This window comes from Heteronotia binoei, chromosome 21, assembly GCF_032191835.1.
Source record: "Heteronotia binoei isolate CCM8104 ecotype False Entrance Well chromosome 21, APGP_CSIRO_Hbin_v1, whole genome shotgun sequence".
In the NCBI taxonomy this organism is placed as follows: Eukaryota; Metazoa; Chordata; class Lepidosauria; order Squamata; family Gekkonidae; genus Heteronotia; species Heteronotia binoei.
The window spans coordinates 192,384,677-192,407,917 of NC_083243.1; the positions used below are offsets into that span (position 1 = coordinate 192,384,677).

A 23,241-nucleotide genomic window follows, 5' to 3' on the forward strand; every position below is an offset into this window, starting at 1 on the left:
ACAAACATTTTCTCCCAGCAATGATTGTACATTACGAAATCATATAACTGGTCCCCACCAATGTGATTCCTGAATCCATATATATTAATTTGCTGAATTATTATACAGTTCTTATATTTAAAATAAAAAACAACCCTAAGTGGTCATGTTGATGTTGCTAGAGCAGATTGGGGAGAACCTACTGAGAAAATGTTGTAAAGCCTGAGCTAAGAATGTATGCACTGGCTCTGAAGAACAGAACTTAGCCTCTGGACCCCTTAAATTCAGTGTGGCAAAGTGAAAGGGATGCACTGGGCAAAATCATGCCCTCTCAAACTGATATGACCAGGGATAGCAGACAAGCTTAGCCTTTGAGGTGGAAGATTCTGAAACAGGCTTTGTGTCAAGGGAATTGGGGTCATTTGAAATAAAATTAAGAGGGATTGCTAGAATCCTCAAGAGATTTATGCACCATCCACTCCCTCCTCTTCTTCTCCAACTCCTTGTTTGAGTATAAGAGTCAAAATGTCACTAGATATGAAAAGACATGCACAATTCTTTGTATAGCATTCAGGAATTGAAGGTGTTCAGCAAATGGGAGAGGTAAATCCTGGATGCAGCTTCCTCCAACCCTCTCTTTTTTCTCCCACTATTTATAGGACTGAAAACTTCTTTTTCATGTTGCTTTTTTTTACTATCCCTCTTTGACTTTACCACAGGGATTCAGCTGTTTCGAACAATAAAACACCACACAATAGCTCTATCAGCCACATTGAATCCGTCCTCCAGCAGCTTGATGAAGCCCAAGTACAGATGGAAGAACTCTTCCATGAGAGAAAGATTAAGCTAGACATCTTTCTTCAGCTTCGGATTTTCGAACAGTATACCATTGAGGTAAAAGCAATGTGGGTCGTGAAGGACAATGTCGTTAGAAAGGGAGGAATTTCACAGGGTTAAAACTTCTGTTGAAAGACCAGTACAGTTACGATCAGATTTTACCTGTTCTGTAGAGATTCTTACAATCAAGTCAGAGCAGAGGCATTCAGTCGCTTGGATTCTCACTAGCATTTCTGCAGGGACTTCCACTCACAGAGTGTGATTTTGTCACCTGCCCTCTCCCACTGGTGGCATTTTGGGCTCTGTCCAAGGGGGAAGACAGGAAAGTCATGCTCTGCAAGCGGACATCCTTGTGCCTGCAGAAATGTTACTCAGCACTGTGTGTGCCTCAAGTACCTTGCAGCTCTTCTGCAGCGTTTGTTCATTTATCATTCTTGCAGCAGGGGCACAGCACTCAATCCATTCTATTTTAAAATAAAAGGACAATCGGGACTGTTTCCTTTTTATAGTGTTTAGCTGTGGTATGGTTTAGGGTACACACACACATCATTCAGGAAAAAAAAATTACAAAATAGAATCAGCTAACTAGATATGTGTATAATCAAGCAGTATAATCAAAGTATCATACCATGCAGATACAGAATTGTGTTAAGGTCTTTGGAAGATGTATCATAATCATAATCAGCCAGTATCATAATGCCCCTGTATAAATCGATGGTGCGGTCTCATTTGGAGTACTGTGTGCAGTTCTGGTCGCCGCACCTCAAAAAGGATATTATAGCATTGGAGAAAGTCCAGAAAAGGGCAACTAGAATGATTAAAGGGCTGGAACACTTTCCCTATGAAGAAAGGTTGAAACGCTTAGGGCTCTTTAGCTTGCAGAAACGTCGACTGCAGGGTGACATGATAGAGGTTTACAAGATAATGCATGGGATGGAGAAAGTAGAGAAAGAAGTACTTTTCTCCTTTTCTCACAATACAAGAACTCGTGGGCATTCGATGAAATTGCTGAGAAGACAGGTTAAAATGGATAAAAGGAAGTACTTCTTCACCCAAAGGGTGATTAACATGTGGAATTCACTGCCACAGGAGGTGGTGGCGGCCACAAGCATGGCCACCTTCAAGAGGGGGTTAGATAAAAATATGGAGCAGAGGTCCATCAGTGGCTATTAGCCACAGTGTGTGTGTGTGTGTGTGTGTGTATATATATATATATATATATATATATATATATATATATATATATATATATATATATATATATATATATATATATATTTGGCCACTGTGTGACACAGAATGTTGGACTGGATGGGCCATTGGCCTGATCTAACATGGCTTCTCTTATGTTCTTATGTCTATGTGGTTGAGTGGTAGAACACATAAAGCACCCAAACTTGCCTGATATGAGAACATACCAGAATAAAAGGGGTAGTGGAAGCAATTAAAAAAAAAACAGCCCTGCAAAGCCAGGAGGAAGTAGGTCTTTCTTCATCAAAAAGTATTATCAAAGTGCTTGCCCAGTGGTACTTCACAAAGCCACAATTCACACAAGGCTGTTCCTTTGCTCTCTGAGAAAGGTTTTGCATTTTCTAAGGTATAGGGTATAGTATTTTAGCTCCCCAGAAGATGCAATGTAATGTTAACAAAAATCCTGCCTGGACAAAATGTGCTCTGATTTTGAGGCACAAAATGGGAAATAAATGTGCATTTGAATTTGCATCAAAATCATTATTCTGGAAATGTTTTCAAACTTAAGAACATGCTTAAACTGTGAAATAAATAACAATATCTTTATAATCACAGTTTAGGAAATGAAGTTAGGACATCCTTTGTTAGAAAGTTAGGTTGAACTGTAGGAAGACTAGACCTCTTTATTAATCATTTTATTGTAACATACGTTAGACTAGTCTCTTTACTGGAAGCATGCTAGAATGAGGCATCATGTGGAAGCCATCATGTAAAGTTGACTGGCAGCAAAAGGGTTTGCTGCATTGCTGAAAAGGTTGTGCATTTATTGGCTACTGGATAGCCTGTTTCTGCATAAACAGTCATAAATCTTGAATGATCCCACTGTAGTAGTCCTAAATTACAGTTGGTACAATACAGCCAATGTTTATTTCACAAAGCCTCTAGTGTGCCAACTGTAATTCAGGTACTCTAAACTACAGAATCAGACAACCTAATAAATATACCACTGGGTAAAGTGATCCCACCTGTCTAGTAAACATGACAGCCTGGTAAGTAGCAGATGTTCTCAACGGGTGAGTTGTTGATATACAGGAGCACAGTTTTGTTGGTGTGGTGAAGTCTGGGCAAGGAACTAAGATGAAATCCAAAATGAGGCCTTGATACTTGTTGCATTTTTAAGGCTCTGCTGCTCTGTCTCTTATATGCTGTGGAAGATTAACTGGCCGTGACAATTGCAGCTGACTGCAATTTGTGCTTGTAGTCTCATTAAAGCAGTCTACGGCATACAGTTCACATGAAAAGCACCTAAAGTAATAGATTCTTTATCCTCAACAGAACCCATTAATACATATCTTTTTTAAAATGCAGTCATCTGCTTAGCTTTGCTGAAATATTTCCATTTATCCATAGCTATGACATTTTAACAACTATGGATAAAAACAACATAATAAATTGGCATCCAAAGCAATACTAAGCGAGAATGATTAGACTTCGGATAAGGATAATCGTTGATCCAGAGTTCTGGGGGGCTTCACAGCACGCGTGCAGAATGCTGTAGGAGCCGGACCTGCCCCGTTCTCTTCACCATTAGGGAAACGCTCTTCGTGAATTTCAGAGCAGCTGTTCTTCGTGCAACTAATTTAACCCAACATTTGAAATGTGAAGTGTTTAAGGAAGTGCATTTGTCATTGATAATGAAGAACTATTTGATTTGGGTCTGAACAGATTTTGAGTGGGCACAGAACGGTGCCATGTTTCGTGCTGCCTGCACAGCGCTTAGTAGTTCCAAGGCAGGATGTGTGTCTACGGCACATCTTCGTGTCAGGACAAGGTTTTATTTCATTCTCTTCCCCCTCCCCACAAGACTTTTATGGCAACAGAATTATCAGTGATACACAGTCCCAAAGCTAAGAGTCACAGGGGAAGGGGGCCATAGGGGGGCTGTAGGAGGGGGGCCACGGGTGTGAGAATAAGAAGCTGGAGAGGGCGGGGGTGATTTGAGTGAATTTGTCAACACGGAGCATAGGGAGAGAGGTAGTTGTGCAAATAAGAGGGACCAATACCCTTGTAAGTGATGGCCAATACCTTAAGCTGAGTTTGCTACACCGCGTCATTTAGTCCCATCATAACTATCATATGGTAGGAGATAATAATAGTTTTTGATAGGGTTGCCAAGTCCAATTCAAGAAATATCTGGGGACTCTGGGGGTGGAGCCAGGAGACTTTGGGGGTGGAGCCAAGATCAAGGCTGTGACAAGCATAATTGAACTCCAAAGGGAGTTCTGGCCCTCACATTTAAAGGAACGGCACACCTTTTCAATGCCTTCCTTCCATAGGAAATAATGAAGGATAGGGGCATCTTCTTTTGGGGCTCATAGAATTGGACCCCCTGGTCCAGTCTTTTTGAAACTTGTTGGGTATTTTGGGGAGAGGCACTAGATGCTATACTGGAAGTTTGGTGCCTCTACCTAAAAAAACAGCCCCCCCAGAGCCCCAGATACCTGCGGATCAATTCGCCATTATTTTCTATGGGAATAAATCTCCCTAGGGAATAAAAGAGTTCCCAGCAGACATTTCCCTCCCCTCCCCCCGCTTTCTGACGACCCTGAAGCGAGGGGAGGGCCTCCAAACCGGGGGATCCCCTGCCCCCACCTGGGGATTGGCAACCCTAGTTTTTGAGCATGTATTTGTGGTTGTGAGTTCCTCGACACTCTCCATTTTATGCAGTCTCTCAGCAGATCAGTATTCTAATACGATCTAGTTCCCCATTCAGAGATATGTAAACTAGCTTATCTGAATAGAGCCCTACTTGTCTCTTTTTCTCAAGTGGTCCTGGTTTTGTTCCGTTTTTGTTTTTTGTTTTTTTTGGGGGGGGGCTGGGGGGGGAGTGTTTTGGTCCTGTAACTCTTCTTTTGATCTAACCATGATAGTCCAGGCTAGTCCGATCTTGTCAGGCCTCACAAGGGCCTAAGAAGGCTAAGAAGGGTTGACCTGCTTGGATGGGAGACTGCCAAGGAGGGTTAATATGCATAGGCAAGCAATGGCAAATCGCCTCTGAATATCTCTTGCCTTGAAAACCCTATGGGGTCAACATAAGTCAGCTGGTACTTGATGGCAAAAATGGAACAATTCTTTGCTATTCTGCTATGCCTTCTGTCCCTAAGTCTGACATGAGACTTTTTTTTTTTTTTTTGCAACAATATAGTTGAAGTACTGGGGAGGAGAGCACTGTGCTGCATCAATTAATTTATTTAATTTCATGCAAATTTAAAAGGGTCTATTGATGAACAGAATGATGAACAGAATTTCATCTAGGAGGCAAAATTAATAGCAGCTAGTATCATACCTAATGGTAGGATGTGTTTATGTTGGGAGATGCTTCAGTTGCATGCAATTACTATTGCAAATCAATGATCACAGGCAGTTCTGGAAAAGTTCGTATGCTTGAATCCCTAATTCTGCATCATTAGATGAAGGTGCATCATCCTCATTGCTTGTAGGACTTTAAATAATGTGCTATTCAATGTATTTATTTGGCCAACAACCAGCTAAACTCCTTCCAAAACTCTCAAGTTGATCAAGCCCCTTAATAAACTTTTTCGGGATCTGTCATTATTCATTTGCCCTAAAATTTCCTTTGCATTTTTTTACACACACCTCAGACATTTCCCTGGCTAGGACAGAGAAGCAGGGACCAGCCATATCACACTGACAAGAAGACTCTGAAATAGTGACAGCAGACAGGATTTAAATAGGAAATTACTGAAAGTATGCAATTACATACATACAGCATCTGCTACTGTATTACAAATTTGACTGCATAGTTTTGCACACAAGCAGGTTACCTATAGGATTAAAAATGTTTCCACAGCATCAGAAGTATAAATAGACTTTTAGATTCCTAAATCCAAGTTTCTAACTTGAGTTCTTTCCATTTAGGATGAAATTATGATGGTCTTTCCCCCCCCAAGTTGTACTAATGAAATGTGACAGAACCATTATTGCCTGTGTTTGGATTAGTTGCATATAAATGGCATAAACATTCCATAAATAAACAAATAACGAATGCCAGAAACATGAATGAACAAAAAGCTTACACGTCAACATATTAAAACAAGGGTACATTTGTACATAGGGTTGCCAATCCCCAAGTGGGGGCAGGGGATCCCCCGGTTTGGAGGCCCTCCCCCCGCTTCAGGGTCGTCAGAAAGCGGGGGGAGGGGAGGGAAGTGTCTGCTGGGAACTCTGTTATTCCCTAGGGAGATTTATTCCCATTAAAAAATCATGGAGAATTGATCTGCGGGTATCTGGGGCTCTGGGGGGGGTTGTTTTTTGGGTTAGAGGCACCACATTTTCAGTATAGCATCTAGTGCCTCTCCCCAAAATATCTTCCAAGTTTCAAAAAGATTGGACCAGGGGGTCCAATTCTATGAGCCCCAAAAGAAGGTGCCCCTATCCTTCATTATTTCCCATGGAAAGAAGGAATTGAAAAGGTGTGCCGTCCCTTTAAATGTGATGGCCAGAACTCCCTTTGGAGTTCAATGATGCTTGTCACAGCCTTGATCTTGGCTCCACCCCTAAAGTCTCCTGGCTCCACCCCCAAAGTCCCCAGATATTTCTTGAATTGGACTTGGCAACCCTGTTTGTACATTCCAAGTTGACCAGAAAGCAAATGTACTACTGTTGTTATTATTATTATCAACAATGGCATTGTGAATGCCACAAGCTGGTCCTTCACTAAAAGTTTAGATGTTCAGAGACAGGTATACTCCAGCCCATCAGTTCTAGTTGAAGCAGTGATAAACTGCTCAACTGCCACATTCCCATCTAGTTTGTAGGAGCTTCATAAGTGCAACACAAACAGCATCAGGTAGGTTGAAAGATGGTGTCCTGATGTAGTTAGGATTAAAACAAAATAGGAAACATATTTCAAGATTCAGCTAAGCCTCACATAACTGTAGTATGTATTGAAATAGCTGGATAAAAAAAGGGAATTTTTAAAAGCCAGTATTGCCCATCTGACAAGAGTTGGATATGAAACAATGGCAGGGCCTTTTTTGTAGCGGGATCTCCTTTGCATATTAGGACACACACACCCGATGTAGCCAGTTGTCACGACTCAGGGGGGGTCTTACCAATTGCTGCCACCGCTCTGGGTTAAGGGTTCCCCCAAGCCCTTCAGGCCTTCAGTAGCTTAGGCCAAATAATGGGCGTGAGGACCAGGCAGAGTGAACAACAGGAAAAAAAGGTTTATTTAAAAGTCAGTGCAATATAACCAACAAGGTGCATAAACAATAAAAGGGTGAAGGGAAAATAAACAAATGCTAGGCTTCCCACAACCCCCGCCCTGGCGGGGGACCCCAGAATTCCCAGCCGCTTCCCCCGCTTCCCAAAAAAACAGAAGTGGGGGAGGGGGAGGTATGGGAGGCCGTACCATTTCGTGAGGATGAGTAGGCTATTGGAATCTTTCAGAAAAAAAAAAAGACGCTCTTTGCCTTCCTTCCTGACGTCGCGCGACTTCCTCCCAGAGCTCCGTCCGCCCTGGGCTTCTGGGAAATTACTTCCCCTTCCTCTCGAGTGGTAGCGTCTCCTCCTTGACCGGCGTGTGGCGCGTGCATGAAGGGATTATGGCTGGGCTGCTTAGGGCGGTTGGGATGTGGCGTTGGCGCCGTCGCGCCCTCCTCGGCGCCGCTCCACTCTGCTTGGGCCGCAGTCTCCCGTGGCGGCAGCAGGTGAGTGTCCCTGGCTGGCCTGACAGTAGTCACACCGGTGGTGGGTGAAAGGGCAGGAGAGGCCTGGCTGGTCCCCTCAAGAACGAAGGTCACGTCCTTCTTTTTTCACAGCGAGTAATGTAGGCTGCATATTTTATTGTTGTTTATATTGTAAGCAGTTGGGGCGGCTCGCCACGCTCCTCCCCCCTAGCTCCACCCCCAAAGTCTCCTGGCTCCATCCCCAAAGTCCCCATGTGCGGTCCCTTTAAATGTGACGGCCAGAACTCCCTTTGGAGTTCAATTATGCTTGTCACAGCCTTGATCTTGGCTCCACCCCTAATGTCTCCCGGCTCCACCCCCAAAGTCTCCTGGCTCCACCCCCAAAGTCCCCAGATATTTCTTGAATTGGACTTGGCAACCCTAACAAATGCCCTAATGCGTCTATCTGTACAGTCCCTAAACTGTCAGTCAGACCTGCACCTTCTCACCCTTCCTCAAAGGCGAGGGTCTCTTCCTGGCAGCAGCTCTTCCTCAGCTCCGCCTCCTAGGAAAAGAACACCCCCCTTCCTGGGCTTGGGCCTTTTATCTTCTCCTCCCAGGTCCCCACCCCTCTTTGGACCAATTTTCCCTCCAAAACTTGGCCACCCAATCAGAGGGACAGGAGGGATCCTGGGAAATGTAGGCTCTTCCCAGTAACTCCTAAGCAGGCTTCCCTGGGGCCTGCAGGCCTCACTAGGCCCAGGATCATGACACCAGTCCTCCAAGAGCTTACAGGAGGCCCTGTAATAAGAGTAGGGTTGCCAAGTCCAATTCAAGAAATATCTGGGGCCTTTGGGGGTGGAGCCAGGAGTCTTTGGGAGTGGAGCCAGGAGCAAGGTTGTGACAAGCACAATTGAACTCCAGCGGGAGTTCCAGCCATCACATTTAAAGGGACGGCACACCTTTTAAATGCCTTTCCTCCATTGGAAATAATGAAGGCTAGGGACAGCTTATTTGGGGGCTCATAGAATTGGACCCCTGGTCCAATCCTTTTGAAACTTGAAGAGTATTCTGGGGAGATGTATTGGATGCTATGCTGAATATTTGGTGCCTCTACCTCAAAAAACAGCCCTCCAGAGCCCCAGATACCCATGAATCAATTCTACATTATACCATGTGGAAATTGGTGTCCATAGGGAATAATGGAGTTCCCAGCAGACATTTCCCTTTTCCCCCACCCACGCTTTCTGATGACCCTGCATGGGGGAGGGCCTGCAAACCAGGGGATCTCCTGCCCCCACCTGGGGATTGGCAACCCTAAATAAGAGCTCCGTAAGCTCTTGGAGGATTGGCTACATCAGGAGGGTGTAGCCTAATATGCAAAGGAATGTCTGCTACAAAAAAAGCCCTGAACAACTGAATTAACATGAAAAAACTTCCTTCTCCTCACTGCATGGCCATGAGCAAGTTTTCTCTGTCCTCCATTCTCCATCAGTAAAACACATTCTTCTAAGGCAAGAAAACTCTAAAGTGGCTGCAAATTACTGTACACATGTTTTAGAAAATCAAGTTTTATACATTGTGTCATGTATCCCCATCCTATCCCAGTATAACCCTTTAGGTTCTGCAAGTGTGGGAGGCTTGTGACACTCATGGAGGAAGGGAGAATCCTATCTCCCCAGCTCCTAGCCCTACCACCACCTGCCTTTGAACTTGGCAGCAGTATCTGGGAGCCTCTGAGCATCCTCTGAGGTGCTGGTGGAGCCAGAGCAGCTCTCTGTAGTGGTCATCCCCAGTTCCAATGGTAAAGAGGGGCAATTTAAGATTTTGGATCTTCATGCAAACCTTGGGAGTGACTTACGTTTGCAGGAAGATCGCAGCATTTTGGTATCCACAGATGGGAGCCAGGTTTCACTATTAGATACATAAATACACAGTTATATAGGTCAGAATTCAATCCATTTTCACTACTAGTGCTGCCAAGCTAAACTGAACAAGCCTAGGTAAACTCCATGAATTCTCATAGACAAGCTCGTATGTTTTTGTGGTGTGCGAAAGATTGGTAGGGGGTGGGGCGAAATTGTTTAAAGTGCCAATAACGTCTGAGCCAAAGCGATGTTACCGCTAAGATTCTACTGTAATAAATATTGCCTGAATCACTCTTCCTCTTTAATGCATAAAATCCAGTACTAATAATGCCTTGCCCCTGAACCTATTGAAACTCACATACTGATTTGTTAAATTTGCTGGGCTGGGAATTAGAGGCTGTAATTAGAGGAGACAAAACCATTTTTGATAGTGTGTTTCATAACCCGATTTTTTAAAGCTTTGGATGCTTACCCTACTTTGCTTGCTTTTGCTTTGGAGGTGACGGCTGAATTAGATGCCTGGAATGAGGACCTGCTAAGGCAAATGAACGATTTCAATACTGAGGACTTGACTCTGGCAGAGCAGCGCCTGCAGCGACACACGGAGCGGAAGCTGGCCATGAACAACATGACCTTTGAAGTCATTCAACAAGGACAAGACTTGCACCAGTACATCATGGAAGTCCAGGCCTCAGGTAGGCTAGATAGTAGCGGCAGTAGGGTTGCCAAGTCCAATTCAAGAAATATCTGGGGACTTTGGGGGTGGAGCCAGAAGACTTTGGGATGGAGCCAAGAGACATTGGGGCAGAGCCAAGAGCAAGGGTGTGACAAGCATAATTGAACTCCAAGGGGAGTTCCGGCCATCACATTTAAAGGGACGGCACACCTTTTCAATTCCTTCCTTCCACAGGAAATAATGAAGGATAGGGGCACCTTATTTTGGGGCTCATAGAATTGGACCCGCTGGTCCAACCTTTTTGAAACTTGGGAGGTATTTTGGGGAGAGGCACTAGATGCTATACTGAAAATTTTGTGCCTCTATCTCAAAAAACAGCCCCCCCCCCCGAGCCCCCGATACCAGCAGCTCAATTCTCCATCATTCCCTATGGGAATCGTTCATGGTGGTGCATGATGGCTGTGGGGGCGGGGCTTCCCCCGCTGGCCAGCTGGCTGGGGGAGGGGGGAAGCCTGTAAAACCCGGGGATCCCCCTCTGGGACCTGGAGATTGGGAAGCCTAAGTGGCAGGCAAATTCTGTAATATAAGCAAGGATATTTCTGTGACAGAAATCTGAACTTAGTATTCTAGAAAGAGAAAAGACACAGGGTGATGCCATTCTAAGCAGAGTGACACACTTCAACATCTGCTGTAGTCAGTAAACTTAGAAGGGAGCAACTTGGCTTAGGGCAGCACTGTGCATTCTGGTTCTTTGGCTTTGGACGCATGCAGGGGCCTTCCTAACTCACATGAACAGATGAAATGCTCTTTTATTGAGCCAGACTGTTGGCCTATCAAGGTCAGTATTGTCTACTCTGACTAGGGTTGCCAAGTCCAATTCAAGAAATATCTGGGGACTTTGGGGGTGAAGCCAGAAGGCTTTGGGGGTGGAGCCAGGAGACATTGGGACGGAGCCAAGAGCAAGGGTGCAACAAGCATAATTGAACTTCAAGGGCGTTCTGGCCATCACATTTAAAGGGACTGCACATCCTTTTAAATGCCTTCCTTCCATAGGAAATAATGAAGGATAGGGGCACCTTCTTTTGGGGCTCATAGAATTGGACCCCTTGGTCCAATCTTTTTGAAACTTGGGAGGTATTTTGGGGAGAGGCACTAGATGCTATACTGAAAACTTGGTGCCTCTATCTCAAAAAACAGCCCCCCTCAGAGCCCCTGATACCCGCGGATCAATTCCCCATCATTCCCTATGGGAATCGTTCATGGAGGTGCATGATGGCTTTGGGGGCGGGGCTTCCCCCCCGGCCAGCTGGCTGGGGGAGGGGGGAAGCCTGTAAAACCGGGGGATCCCCCTCTGGGACCTGGGGATTGGGAAGCCTAACTCTGACTGGCAGCATCTCACCAGGCTCTTAGGTAGAGATCCTTTTCATCATCTACTACTTGATCTTTTTAAATGAACCTTTAGTAAAGAAAGGAGATGGTTCATTTCTGAGCCATGGCACCTCATTGTGCCTATTCAAGTATGTAAAGAGATAACAAAAAGAAATTGTGCCTATGAGTGGTAAGAGTGCTGCGAAGGAGATTCAACCTACTTGTCCCATCCTGGCTATCCAAAGGACAATTGCTATGCAGTAGTACTTGCTACCAAAGAAATATGCTCAGGATTGCTGCCTTTAAATGGAATTGGATGAAATGGCTCCCTATGGGCGTACCACAATTTTGATTTTAATTTCTTCTTCCAGTTGGACCACAACGTTAAGGTTTATATCGGCTTGTTTTCATATCTTATTTATTTATATATTCACTTTATTTATAGTCTTGCTCAGTCTTAAAGAAGATTACATAGTATAAGACAATGCAATCGATAGGAGAGAGGCCTCGGCTCAACAGAAGAGCGTCTGCTTGGCGTGCAGGTTCAATCCCTGGCATCTCCAGTTAAAGGGGCCAGGCAGTAGATGTTGTGAAAGACCTCTGTTGGAGACCATGGATGGCTACTGCCAGTCTGAGTAGATGATACTGACCTCAGTGGACCAATGGTCTGATTGGGTATAAGCGGACCATGGTTATACTCACCATGCATATACTCAGGCCTCAGATTCAGCGGGAGCTCACAGGAGCACAGCTCCTGAACCTTTCTGAGAGTTCCACCTCCTCCTTCCCACCTTGTCCACTGAATAGTAGGTGCAGCTGCATAACAATCCCGGATGAGCTCCACTACCTCTTTTTCTACAAAACAACCCCTGCTTATACTTATAAATAACTAATAAATAAACAATAAATACAAGCGGTTTATTGCATAAAACTGTTTCAGGGGTTTTATTATTATTATTACAAATAAAAATGGTTTATTGCACAATAATGCTTCAGGTTTGTTATAATTTATTACAGAAGGAAGGGAGAATCGATGGAAGTAACAGGAGGCTGAAGTTGGTTCCTCGTTTTCAGTTCTTTTTTTCATTCCTTATTCGACCAAAAAGACTGAGGAGAGTTTGAAAGCTCTGAACACCAAAATAAGGGGTGGACCACCATGTAGTTCACATCACCATGTTCAGTGGACTTTCCCTTTCTAGGAGACATGTTGTGGTTCCCTGTCCAAAGAGCGGTTCTCATGCCAGCTGCTCTGAAGCAGAGTGCCCCCAAGACAATCACACAGACAGACACTTGGGCCTGGCTGCACCACAAAACAATTTTTGGACTACCCCAAATGACTCATCCCCACACTCTGGAGACTGTGTCTTCCAAGAAGTCATGCAGTGGTGCCCAGTCCAAACACTTTTTTGCCCTCTACACTCCAAAGTAAGGTCTGGACCACCATATATCACAGGTGTCGCCAAACTGTGGCTCAGGAGCCACATATGGCTCTTTCACATATATTGTGTGGCTCTCAAAGCCCCCACTGCCTCACTGGCCAACTTAGAGAAGGCACTTCCCCAAGCCAACCAAGCTGGCAGCTTGAAGAATGCATTTAAAGTTGCTTTCTTTCCACCTCTCTCTCCCCCATCTATTTGCCTGCCTGCCTTCCTCCCTTCTCTCCCTCCCTCTCTGTGGCTCTCAAATATCTGACGTTCATGTCTTGTGGCTCTCAACCACATGATGTGTTTGGGGTGCTCCAAATATTGTTTTAGGGCAGGGGTGGCCAACGATAGTTCTCTAGATGTTTTTTTTGCCTACAACTCCCATCAGCCCCAGCCAGCATGGCCAATGGCTGGGGCTGATGGGAGTTGTAGGCAAAAACATCTGGAAAGCTACCGTTGGCCACCCCTGTTTTAGGGTACAGCCTGGCCCCAGTGTCTGCCTGCTTGAGTGTCCTGGAGGCACCTTGCTCTGGAACAGCTGACATGAGAACCACTGTTTGGACCATGAGGCAGCATATGTCCTCTTGAAGGGCAGAGTCCCCTGAACATGGGGGTGTTTCATATATGGTGGTCTAGACCTTATTTTGAGGTTCAGAGCTTTCAAACTCTCCTCAGTGTTTTTGGTTGAATTCACGAATAAGTCGCAAAAAAGGAATGAATAAGGAACCAACTTCAGCCTCCTAGCAAAAGGCAAGATTTACATTTTCCCCAGGCAGTATTTACAATAGATGGAATCTAGGCAGAAGCCTGAGAACAAACAAGCAATTGGTCTGGCAAATGGTTACTTTTATGGCTCTGAAGGTGTCAACAAATGCTAATTTCAGGGAGGCAGGATCTGCAGCTGGAATTGGGAATCTCAAATTGTACTAACCCAGAGCTGACCAGACCACATTAGTCTGCATTGAAAACACGCAGAAAAGGAGTCAGACAGGCTCAATAAAGGGCTCTACTCAGCGCTCTGTAGAAAGGATGAAGGTGGGCAGGGGAGGAGGGAAGCCAAGGCTGGGGGAGGGGGCCTGTAAAAAATGCTAGGAGGCCCCATCCCCTCTGGCCCCTGAAGCGCTACGGCGCTGGGTATAAGGCAACTTTATGTGTTCATGAAACATCCAGTGAACAATGCAATAGGACCATGACCATAAAAATTAGGAACAATGTACCATTAGACATGAAAGGTCATAAACAGTGCAAAAAATAGAATGACAAAAGTAAAAGAAAACAATGCAGTAAGAACAGGATAAGCTGTGGAGTAGGCTGCGATCCTGTTCTCTTTTTAAAAGCACTGACAGCTTTACCACAGTCTCATTCTCTTTTATAAATGCCTTCCTGAACAATTATTTTTTTCAGAATCAAATAAAAGCCCACCAAAAAATTAAGGAGCGCATTGGTTTTGATTTCAAAGCATTCAAATTTGGCCTTGTGAAGAATATTGAGCAAGCCTGGGGTGGGGATCAGAAAACAATTTTTTAAAATAAAGTCTTCTCTGCACTGTTCTTGTTCATGATATTTATACCTGAGAATGCCATCAGCCCAGTCATCTACTTTGAGATATCAATGAAGATGTGGAAAACCCACACCTTGATTAATTGGGGCCCTTAAAACAATTACCTCTTTCAATTTCAGTGTTCTTAAAAGGCAAGGAAATCCCAGATGAAGACAAGCTGAAACACTGCCATTCTGGGATACGTGGTCCTGCACATTCTGCATGTAGTACATAAATGTGAAAACAAGTAGTTTATCATTTCTTGATCCAAGGAAATTGACTTCTTCACTACCAAATAGAATAGCTCTCAAACTGAACATTTAGATCCTGGTCATCTATCTTCCCCTTTGGAAGCAAGGTTCTGTTTTAAATGCCAGACATCACACACATTTGTTATAATTAGCCTACATATGATGTTGTGTCCTCAGGACTTTTCCATAATTTTTAGCTTTTCCAGAATTGACTACACTGCACTTCTTTGATCTTGACTACATTCCCAATTTTCAGTCACACGCGCACACATGGCTGGTGTATTTCTTATTGAGATAACTCATCAGTGGCAATCAGTAAAGGGCCTAAGATATCAACGGGCAGACAGCACCCCTGTGATTAATAATATGCCCCTTCTGTCTTGTCACATGTCACACAGCTTTATGCCGCATTGCTGGCATGCACAATTACAAGCTGAGTCTTCTCAAATGCTGATATGTACTAACAGAAAAAAAACAACAACAGAATGTTTTTTTAAATGCTTCTTTGAAGTTGTTGTTTTTGGAAAAAATTCTCATGGAATTTACTGGGTGGGTTGATTTTTCTAAAACATACCGAAACAGTTAGTTTTCAGTATATAAATTGTGGATTCTTTCCCCTTGAAACACATGCTTATGTACTGGAAAGTTGTTCTAAATGGTTTGCAAACTGATCAAAAATGTTTACCATCTTACCCAAAGATTCTAGTAAATTATACTTTTTGCATCCCATCATTATATTATATGAATGTTCTACCTAGGGAACTCCCCTCTGAAGTTTAAGGGCTTCTTCTAACTGCCTCCAATACATCCAGTAAAGATTTCTTTGCTACCTTGCAGCATTACTTTTAATGCAGTCGCTCTCTAGACATCCCAGTATCTGTCCCATCCTTGGCTAGCTGAAAAAATGAAGGAGGAACCATTTGAAAAGTGGGTTTTGTGTCTGTATATATTTGTGGGGTTTTTTTTGGGGGGGGGGGTCCTGTTTTTTGCTTTCTTAGTGCCTAAAAATCATAAGGTTTCAAGACAGATAAGCCAGTCTTTTAAATGAATGAATGAACGAATGAATGAATTAACCTAACAGTATAAAATACATTATTGCTTTGAAACTCTGAATGAAGGTAATAATTCATACCTAATCATAACAAACTTGGTTTTAGACACAGTGAATCTATTGAATATAACTGCAAAAATACTTCTGTTGGAAGCAGTTTAATTAAATTTATAGCCAGTATCTGAAAATATCTCCCAACAGTCAAAAAATCAGTGCCCAGGACTGGCTCACCCACTAGGCAAATTAGGCATTTGCCTAGGGCACTGGCAGGGCAGAGGGCACCAAATTGGCTCTCCCCCCTCCCCATGCCCTAGACAAATCCCTACTTTGCCTCTTCCTCCGCTCGCTCACCCCTTCCCTTCCTCCATAGCTTGCCTGCCCCACCATCCTCTTCCTCCTACTGCCCCTTCCCCCCTCAGTAGCTTGCCCACTGTCCTCTTCCTCCACCTGCCTCTTCCCCTCCTTCATAGCTTGCCTGCCCCGCCTCCTCCCTGCCATCCATTCTCTTCCTCCACCTGGCCCTTCCCCTCCTCTGTAGCTCACCCTCCATGCCTCCCCCCTACCATCCATCCTCTTCCTCCACCCGCTTGCCCCTTCTCCTCCTCCATAGCTCACCTGCCATGCCCCCTCCCTGCTGTCCATCCTCTTCCTCTGACCAACCACCCCTTCACCCCCTCAGTAGCTTTTCTGCTGTCGTCTTCCTCCACCCACCTGCCCCTTCCCCTCCTCCGTAGCTTGCTCGCCATGCCTCCTCCCTGCCGTCCGTCCTCTTCCTTCACCCACCTGCCCCTTCCCCTCCTCGGTAGCTTGCCCACCCACCTCACTTGTCCATCGTTTGGGGCGTGGCACCACAGGGCGGCACTGCAGACGTGGCAGACCATGAGTCTGCCTGGGGCACCACATACCCTAGGGCTAGTCCTGCCAGTGCTGAAACCATTTTCTGTTTGCATAGATAAAATAATTACACTGGCACTCACTTAACTAGAGTTGTACTGGCCTCACAATCAATTGCTTTGTCTAGGTTTTCTTCTAGTGTTTTAACAGAGATAGCTTTAGCAGTTAGGGATAGGCATGAACCAAAAAAAATGAACTGGGCTGGTTTGTAGTTTATATGGTCATGTCATTCCCGAACCAAAAATGAACCGCCTTTTTTTCATGGAGTTTTGGGTGGTTCGCTTTTGCTGTTTGTTCCCCAGACACTGATTCAATCAATTCCTAGGCAACTCTGGGGGTGGACTTATGGAATAGTCCTAGAAATACCCAAAGTGGTTGTCTATAGCTTGATTGGCAGCTCTGGGAGCCAACCACGGAGTTCCCATTCTGCTCTATGGGATTAGATTATATAACAGTATAATACCAAACCCTGACTCAGCTGCTTTCACTTTGCAGCACAAAGAGAGAAGAGTTAGTTGTCATGAGAGCAGAATTGTTTGCTGCATAACTGATTTAGGGAAGGCTTTGAGGGACTCTTTTTTGCTCCACACAGTGGGAGAATTTTTAAAATATCTCTCCCAGCTGGGAAGGTGTTCCTTGTTGTGGTTTCAAGGACCTGAACCTAAAACTAGAGCTGAACTTTCCTAGGGATACCTGCTTTGGGGGATTATAACTTGGACATTCCAAATTCAGTCTTTGCCAAACTTGGAGGGTGGGTGGAGGAGAGCCTGCTGAAGACTCTCTGTGAGTTTGGCATCTCTAATTTGTGAGGTGGCTGTTCTACCACTTCCCACCAAACAAACCATGAGCCAGTTTGGGAAATAAAAAAGTTTATCTAAGTTAATGGTTTGTGCAATCAAATGAACCATGAACTAACATGAACCTCTGTTTTCCTGGTCCATGCCCATCTCTAGTAGCAATATATAGGATAGCTGATCCTCAATTTTAAAATCAGTTTCTGCTTTTTAGTAATTTACTTAGATAATGTATGCTTAGATAAGTGCAGGAGATGTGGAATGGTATAGTATAGCCCATTCTCATTAGATCTTGGAAACTAAGCAGGGTTGGTACTTGGATGGGAGACCACCAAGGAAGACTTTGCAGAGGAAGGTGATGACAAACCATCTCTGCTTAATCACTTGCCTTGAAAACTCTATGGAATCACCATAAATTGGCTGAGGGAAGGGCTGTGGTAGAACATCTGTTTGACATGCAGAAGGTTCCAGGTTCACTCTAAGTCTACACCATCTCCAGTTAAAAGGGATCAGATTGTGAGTGATGTGAAGAATGTTGGAGAGCTCTGCCAATCTGAGTAGACAATAATGATCTTGACAGACCAAGGGTATGATTCCATATAAGGAATTTTCAGGTATCCATGTGAGACTTCATAGCACTTTACACATACAGATAGGTGCAGATATTGTTTAACAATTTATAGTCACCTGAAGGGAGTGCATAGCCTACACATTGTTTATGTTCTCCACTGCAATCGAGCTTTAATTCTTGATCCCAAGCATACTATAAAGAAAAAGGTAGTCCCTGTGCAAGCACCAGTCATTTTTGACTCTGGGGTGATGTTGCTTACACAACGTTTTCACGGTGGACTTTTTACGGGTGGTTTGCCATTGCCTTCCCCCATCATCTACACTTTCCCCCCAGCAAGCTGGGTACTCATTTTACCAACCTCGGAACCAGCTTCTGCTGGGATTGAACTCAGGTTGTGAGCAGAGGGCTACAAATGTATAAAAAACATGAATGGTCACACTGAACCAATCAGTCTGGGTCTTGTGAAATTCGTTAATTCAGAGTCCTTTCTTATTTGGGGATCAGTCCTCTCCATTTTTCTTTTCTTTAGTCTGATTACTTAGTGCAAATGAACGATGTCATTCTAATCCGCATGACTCAATGAATTGTTTGTTGTGAATTTAACCTGTGCTCTCTGTTTCATATGATCAGTCAAGTACAGGAAATCTGGAAGAGATTTCCCCCCTTTTCTTTGATTAAGAAGCAGTCTGATTGAAGAGGGGTATTGATTAAAAATAGTCACTTAGCATATAGGCAAAATATAAACTTTTTTCTAACTTTTTTCTACTGACATTAGCTGCAAAGAAGATGTGTGATTTGCTAGATTCTAGCAGCTAGAAAATGAACTTCTCAGTGCTTTACAGAGCCAGTTTGGTATAGTGGTTAAGTGTGTGGACTCTTATCTGGGAGCACCGGGTTTGATTCCCCCCTCCTCCACTTGCACCTGCTAGCATGGCCTTGGGTCAGCCATAGCTCTGGCAGAGGTTGTCCTTGAAAGGGCAGCTGCTATGAGAGCCCTCTCCAGCCCCACCCACCTCACAGGGCGACTGTTGTGGGGGGGGGGGGAAGGTAGAGGAGATTGTGAGCCATTCTGAGACTCTTCGGAGTGGAGGGCAGGATATAAATCCAATATCTGCAAATGTGAAAGGGTTTGTCTGAAATAAGTTACCAATGGAAAAAGTAAGATGGTTGATACAGATCACAGCATTTTTACAGGTATCTTTTTGTTGTATTGAGGTGGTATACAGGTCGGCTTTTCCATCTGAGGACATTTATTTCATTACAGGCATTGAATTGATCTGTGAAAAGGACATTGATTTAGCAACACAAGTACAAGAGCTGCTGGAGTTCCTTCATGAGAAGCAGCATGAGCTGGAGCACAATGCTGACCAGACACACAAGCGGCTAGAACAGTGCCTTCAGCTCCGGCACCTGCAGGCAGAAGTCAAGCAGGTCAGGTTTTTCAATGCTGCCATTGTTTTGTTTTGTCTCGAAGACATACCTTGCCACACCGAGAGGGCTGTTAAGCTCCCCACTTGCACCATGCACCATCTGCAGACTTCTGAAGCTTTAATTTTCATCTATATAACTTGCGCTTGATGTGGTCACAGGTCTAACAATGCATGAAAAAGCAGATTTCCCTTTGGGCAAATGGTACTTGTAATATTCATGTGAGTTCTGATCGCATTCCAAGAGCAGTTGACCTCAGAGGTTCTAAAGCAGAATGTGTTCTAGTTTGCATGCATTCTGGGGAAATAAAGTGTTAGAGGAAGCAATTAATGAAAGTATTCCATGAATCACCACAGAATATTTCATTTCATTTTCATTTTATTTGGCTCACTAATGTGTATATTCAGTGCTCAAAGTGACAGTTTGCTACAGATTATTTTGGTTTGATTACACCACATTTTACATCTCTTCTTTTTTTGCTCATTATGTGGGTTTAAAGTCTCACAAGCTTTGCATCTTGTATTAAATCAGAACGAAGGAGCATAAGTTCCCAAGCAAAATGATCACTGTATCAACATCTGTGCTCTTGTGAGTCATGCCTTCCTTACAACCTTACAACGTGTGCAGCATGGGAGATGCATTAGTATTGTTCACATAAAGTGAAATGTAGCAATTAAGGAGAGGCAGAGTTTTGTCGCAGAAAAGTATTAAAATAATAAGACCAATTGAAGAAGGACAGATCTTTCAGCATAATGAATAACAATGAACTCTGTGTTCAAAAGATGATACTCAGATTATCAGATGGTGCGAGGGCAAAGAACTGTGGATTATTATCTCTTGATGCTTTGCTCATGATTGCAAGGAGAAATGAATGCTGGATTAGGTGGTCTGATCCAACAAAGCAATATTTTAATCAAGTTCAAGCAGAAATCCTAGGAAACAACATGGAAGTAGCTGACTAATCTTCCTGTACTTTTTTTTTTTTTTACTAATAACATATTCATAGTTAATCCAAGATATACTTGAGATACTACATATTCCTATCTGATTAAGGTAGCTTTGACTCTTGAAAGCTTCTAGCTGAAAATCTTGTTGGTCTCTAATGTGATACTGGTCTCAAATCTAGCTCTTCTACTGCCTAGCAACACAACTACCCTCCTGAAACTACATATTCTTTCTCCTTCGTGCTATTTTCTGTTGGAGGAACATTTCCAAGAGCATTTTTGTTTCAATTTAGAGCTATGCTTTTAATTCTGTAAAGGCACACTCCCGTACAAGCTTACTGTCCAGTCCCCGCACCCCATTAGTAAAACCAAAACAGCCAAGACTTTGGAGAGATTCTGTGCCACTATCAGTTCCAAAAGGGAAACCACATTAGTCCGTTGCAGCAAAAATAAACAGAACCTTCAAAACGAAAAGAGTTTTATTCCAACTTAATATTTCATAAACTAGAGCCCACTAGTCCACAAAGCGTTATGCTGGAATAAAATTGTGTTAGTTTTTAATGACACAAGATTCCTGTTTATTTTTATGTATTGTCAGATTTGTGATGCAAGCACTGAACCTGTTATCTGAAACAGAGGCTGGGATGTTGGCAATCTCAAATTCTGTTGCTGTTGTTTTTTAAATGGTTTAGTCCTTTCTCTGTGCAGAACATGTTGTAATGAAGTATCTGGGAAGGCTGAATTAGAAGGGGTCTTGGATGGGCTCATGGGATGATGAGTTTTTAGCATTGTCTGCATTCCTTTGTATATAACAGTTTCTTCCCATGAGCTCCATTTCACATATTCTGCACAGAATCTTTCTACCTGTCCAGCAAATTGTAATAAGTGAGGGAGGACTTTATAAGCACTGCATGCTTGCACAAAAAAATCTGAAGCATCTTAAATTTTTAACCCCTGCCAGAACTTTGAGAAATTCTTAATATTGCAAGATACAATTTTTTTTTTATAGAACAACAAGTTTGTTGTGTTCTGCCTAGAACAATTGTTCTGCTTCTGTTATGAACAAACCCAGCCTAGCAGAACAATAATTTTGAAAGTACAGTTTGGAGGAGGGAGGAATATCTAATGAACACAGTTGCTATGAGAACTGTCTTCCTGGTTCACACACATGCTGATAATACGTCCGTACTATTCTTTGGTGGTACAGTGATATGGAACATTTTATTTCTGGTAAAAATCTGTTTGAGAACTAAGCAATTTCTATGCTGAATGAGAGCAAGAACTTATCTTAACGTATGTGTATTTATGAATGGGTTCCTTTGTTGACATGCAGTCAAGGTCTAGAAAACATTGCCATAAAATGTCCAGTGTTTTCATTCCAAAGATATGATAACATTGAATTTAATTACACATATGACATAATTATGGCCTTTTTCACATTACCGTTCTAAACTGGATGTTTTTTGTTGATGGCCTGATTTCTAGTAAAGCGATAAGGGATGGGTTTCATACAGCATATTTCCTTCCATTAATGAGCCATCTCTGGTGATTTCAAAGAGTGCCATTTTTTTAATAAATATTTTTATGTTTTATTGACTCTTGTACAATTGACCATTACAACATATGAATGTTGGAATTACAAATAACCCTCCCCCCCCCCAAGCCTCCCCATCTTCTCTCCCCCTCAGCCAAGGGCACAAAGTCTTGATCTTCCATCGAATGTCCTTCCTTGTTTCTCCTGAGATCCATTCTAAATAAGGGTTCCATCTGATCTCGATTTCCTTGACTTTATCTTCCCACGTGGAATCCTTGTTGATTGCTGCCACGATGTCAGACTGTATGTAATCAAACAAATAGTCGTGCCAGATTTCTATTGACCATTTACTTTTATCTTTCCACCCGAGTGCCATTTTTTCTTTCCGCTTTTCCACCATGTGATCTTCCTCAGACTTTTTGTAACACTCTAAGTTATTTTATACTCCAAGATATCATTATCTACAAAGTTCATGTAAGTCATTGAACTCCTGCACCCTTGCCTTGAATATATGGGTCAATCTCTTCTGAGATTGCTTCCATTGGGGAAGGCAGACTCCAAGGAGCACACATGCTGCGTGGGGGGATGCCTGGCGGTGACCCCTAGGCCTGGTGGTGCCCTAGGTGGCCGCCTACTTGGCCTATTCCCATGCACCGGCCATGGTAAGAGATCTCCAGGTGTTACCTGGAGGCTGGCCAACCTTATTCACCATATATATATGGTGAATAGGTTAGTGAGGCAAGATAGAATAGGTGAACAGGTTAGTGAGACAAGATAGCATGTGTGTGTGTAGCCAAGCATATTGGCATTTTCCAGCTCTTCCATTGGTTGTGGTGTGCACTCCATCAGCCATTGGTCTGTCAACCACCACTCAAGTTCTGCTGCATTCCACTAGTTGAATCCATTCCTCTCTCCTGGCCACTGTCACATGCCCACTCTCTGTGGCAATCGGAAGACAAAGTAGGCAGCAGCGGTGAGGAGATGGTGAAGAGACAGGGCACAAAGGTGGTAATGCAACTAGGCGTCAAGGCCTCACGCTGCCAGAGTGGCCACTTCTTTCCTGTCACTCCCTCCCTCAGGCTCATGCCAGGATAGATGAGGATTGGCCTACTGGGGAAGGTGCTAGATAGTGGCTGTTGCTAGGCAACAGAGCTTGGTTCTGTCAGTAAAGGGAGAGACCTCAGCTGAATATAATGCCATA

The 23,241-nt window shown here is 43.7% G+C and overlaps 1 protein-coding gene across 5 annotated transcripts in view; it reads left to right on the top strand.

Moving 5' to 3' along the window:
• Positions 1-23,241, top strand: part of KALRN (kalirin RhoGEF kinase) — an 837,912-nt gene that overhangs the window by 474,679 nt on the left and 339,992 nt on the right. For all 5 annotated transcript variants that reach the window (XM_060262792.1, XM_060262795.1, XM_060262793.1 and 2 more), the window contains exons 13-15: positions 699-873; positions 10,065-10,260; positions 19,399-19,565. In XM_060262792.1, coding sequence (XP_060118775.1) covers positions 699-873; positions 10,065-10,260; positions 19,399-19,565 — 538 coding nt within the window. The remainder of the gene's footprint in view (positions 1-698; positions 874-10,064; positions 10,261-19,398; positions 19,566-23,241) is intronic.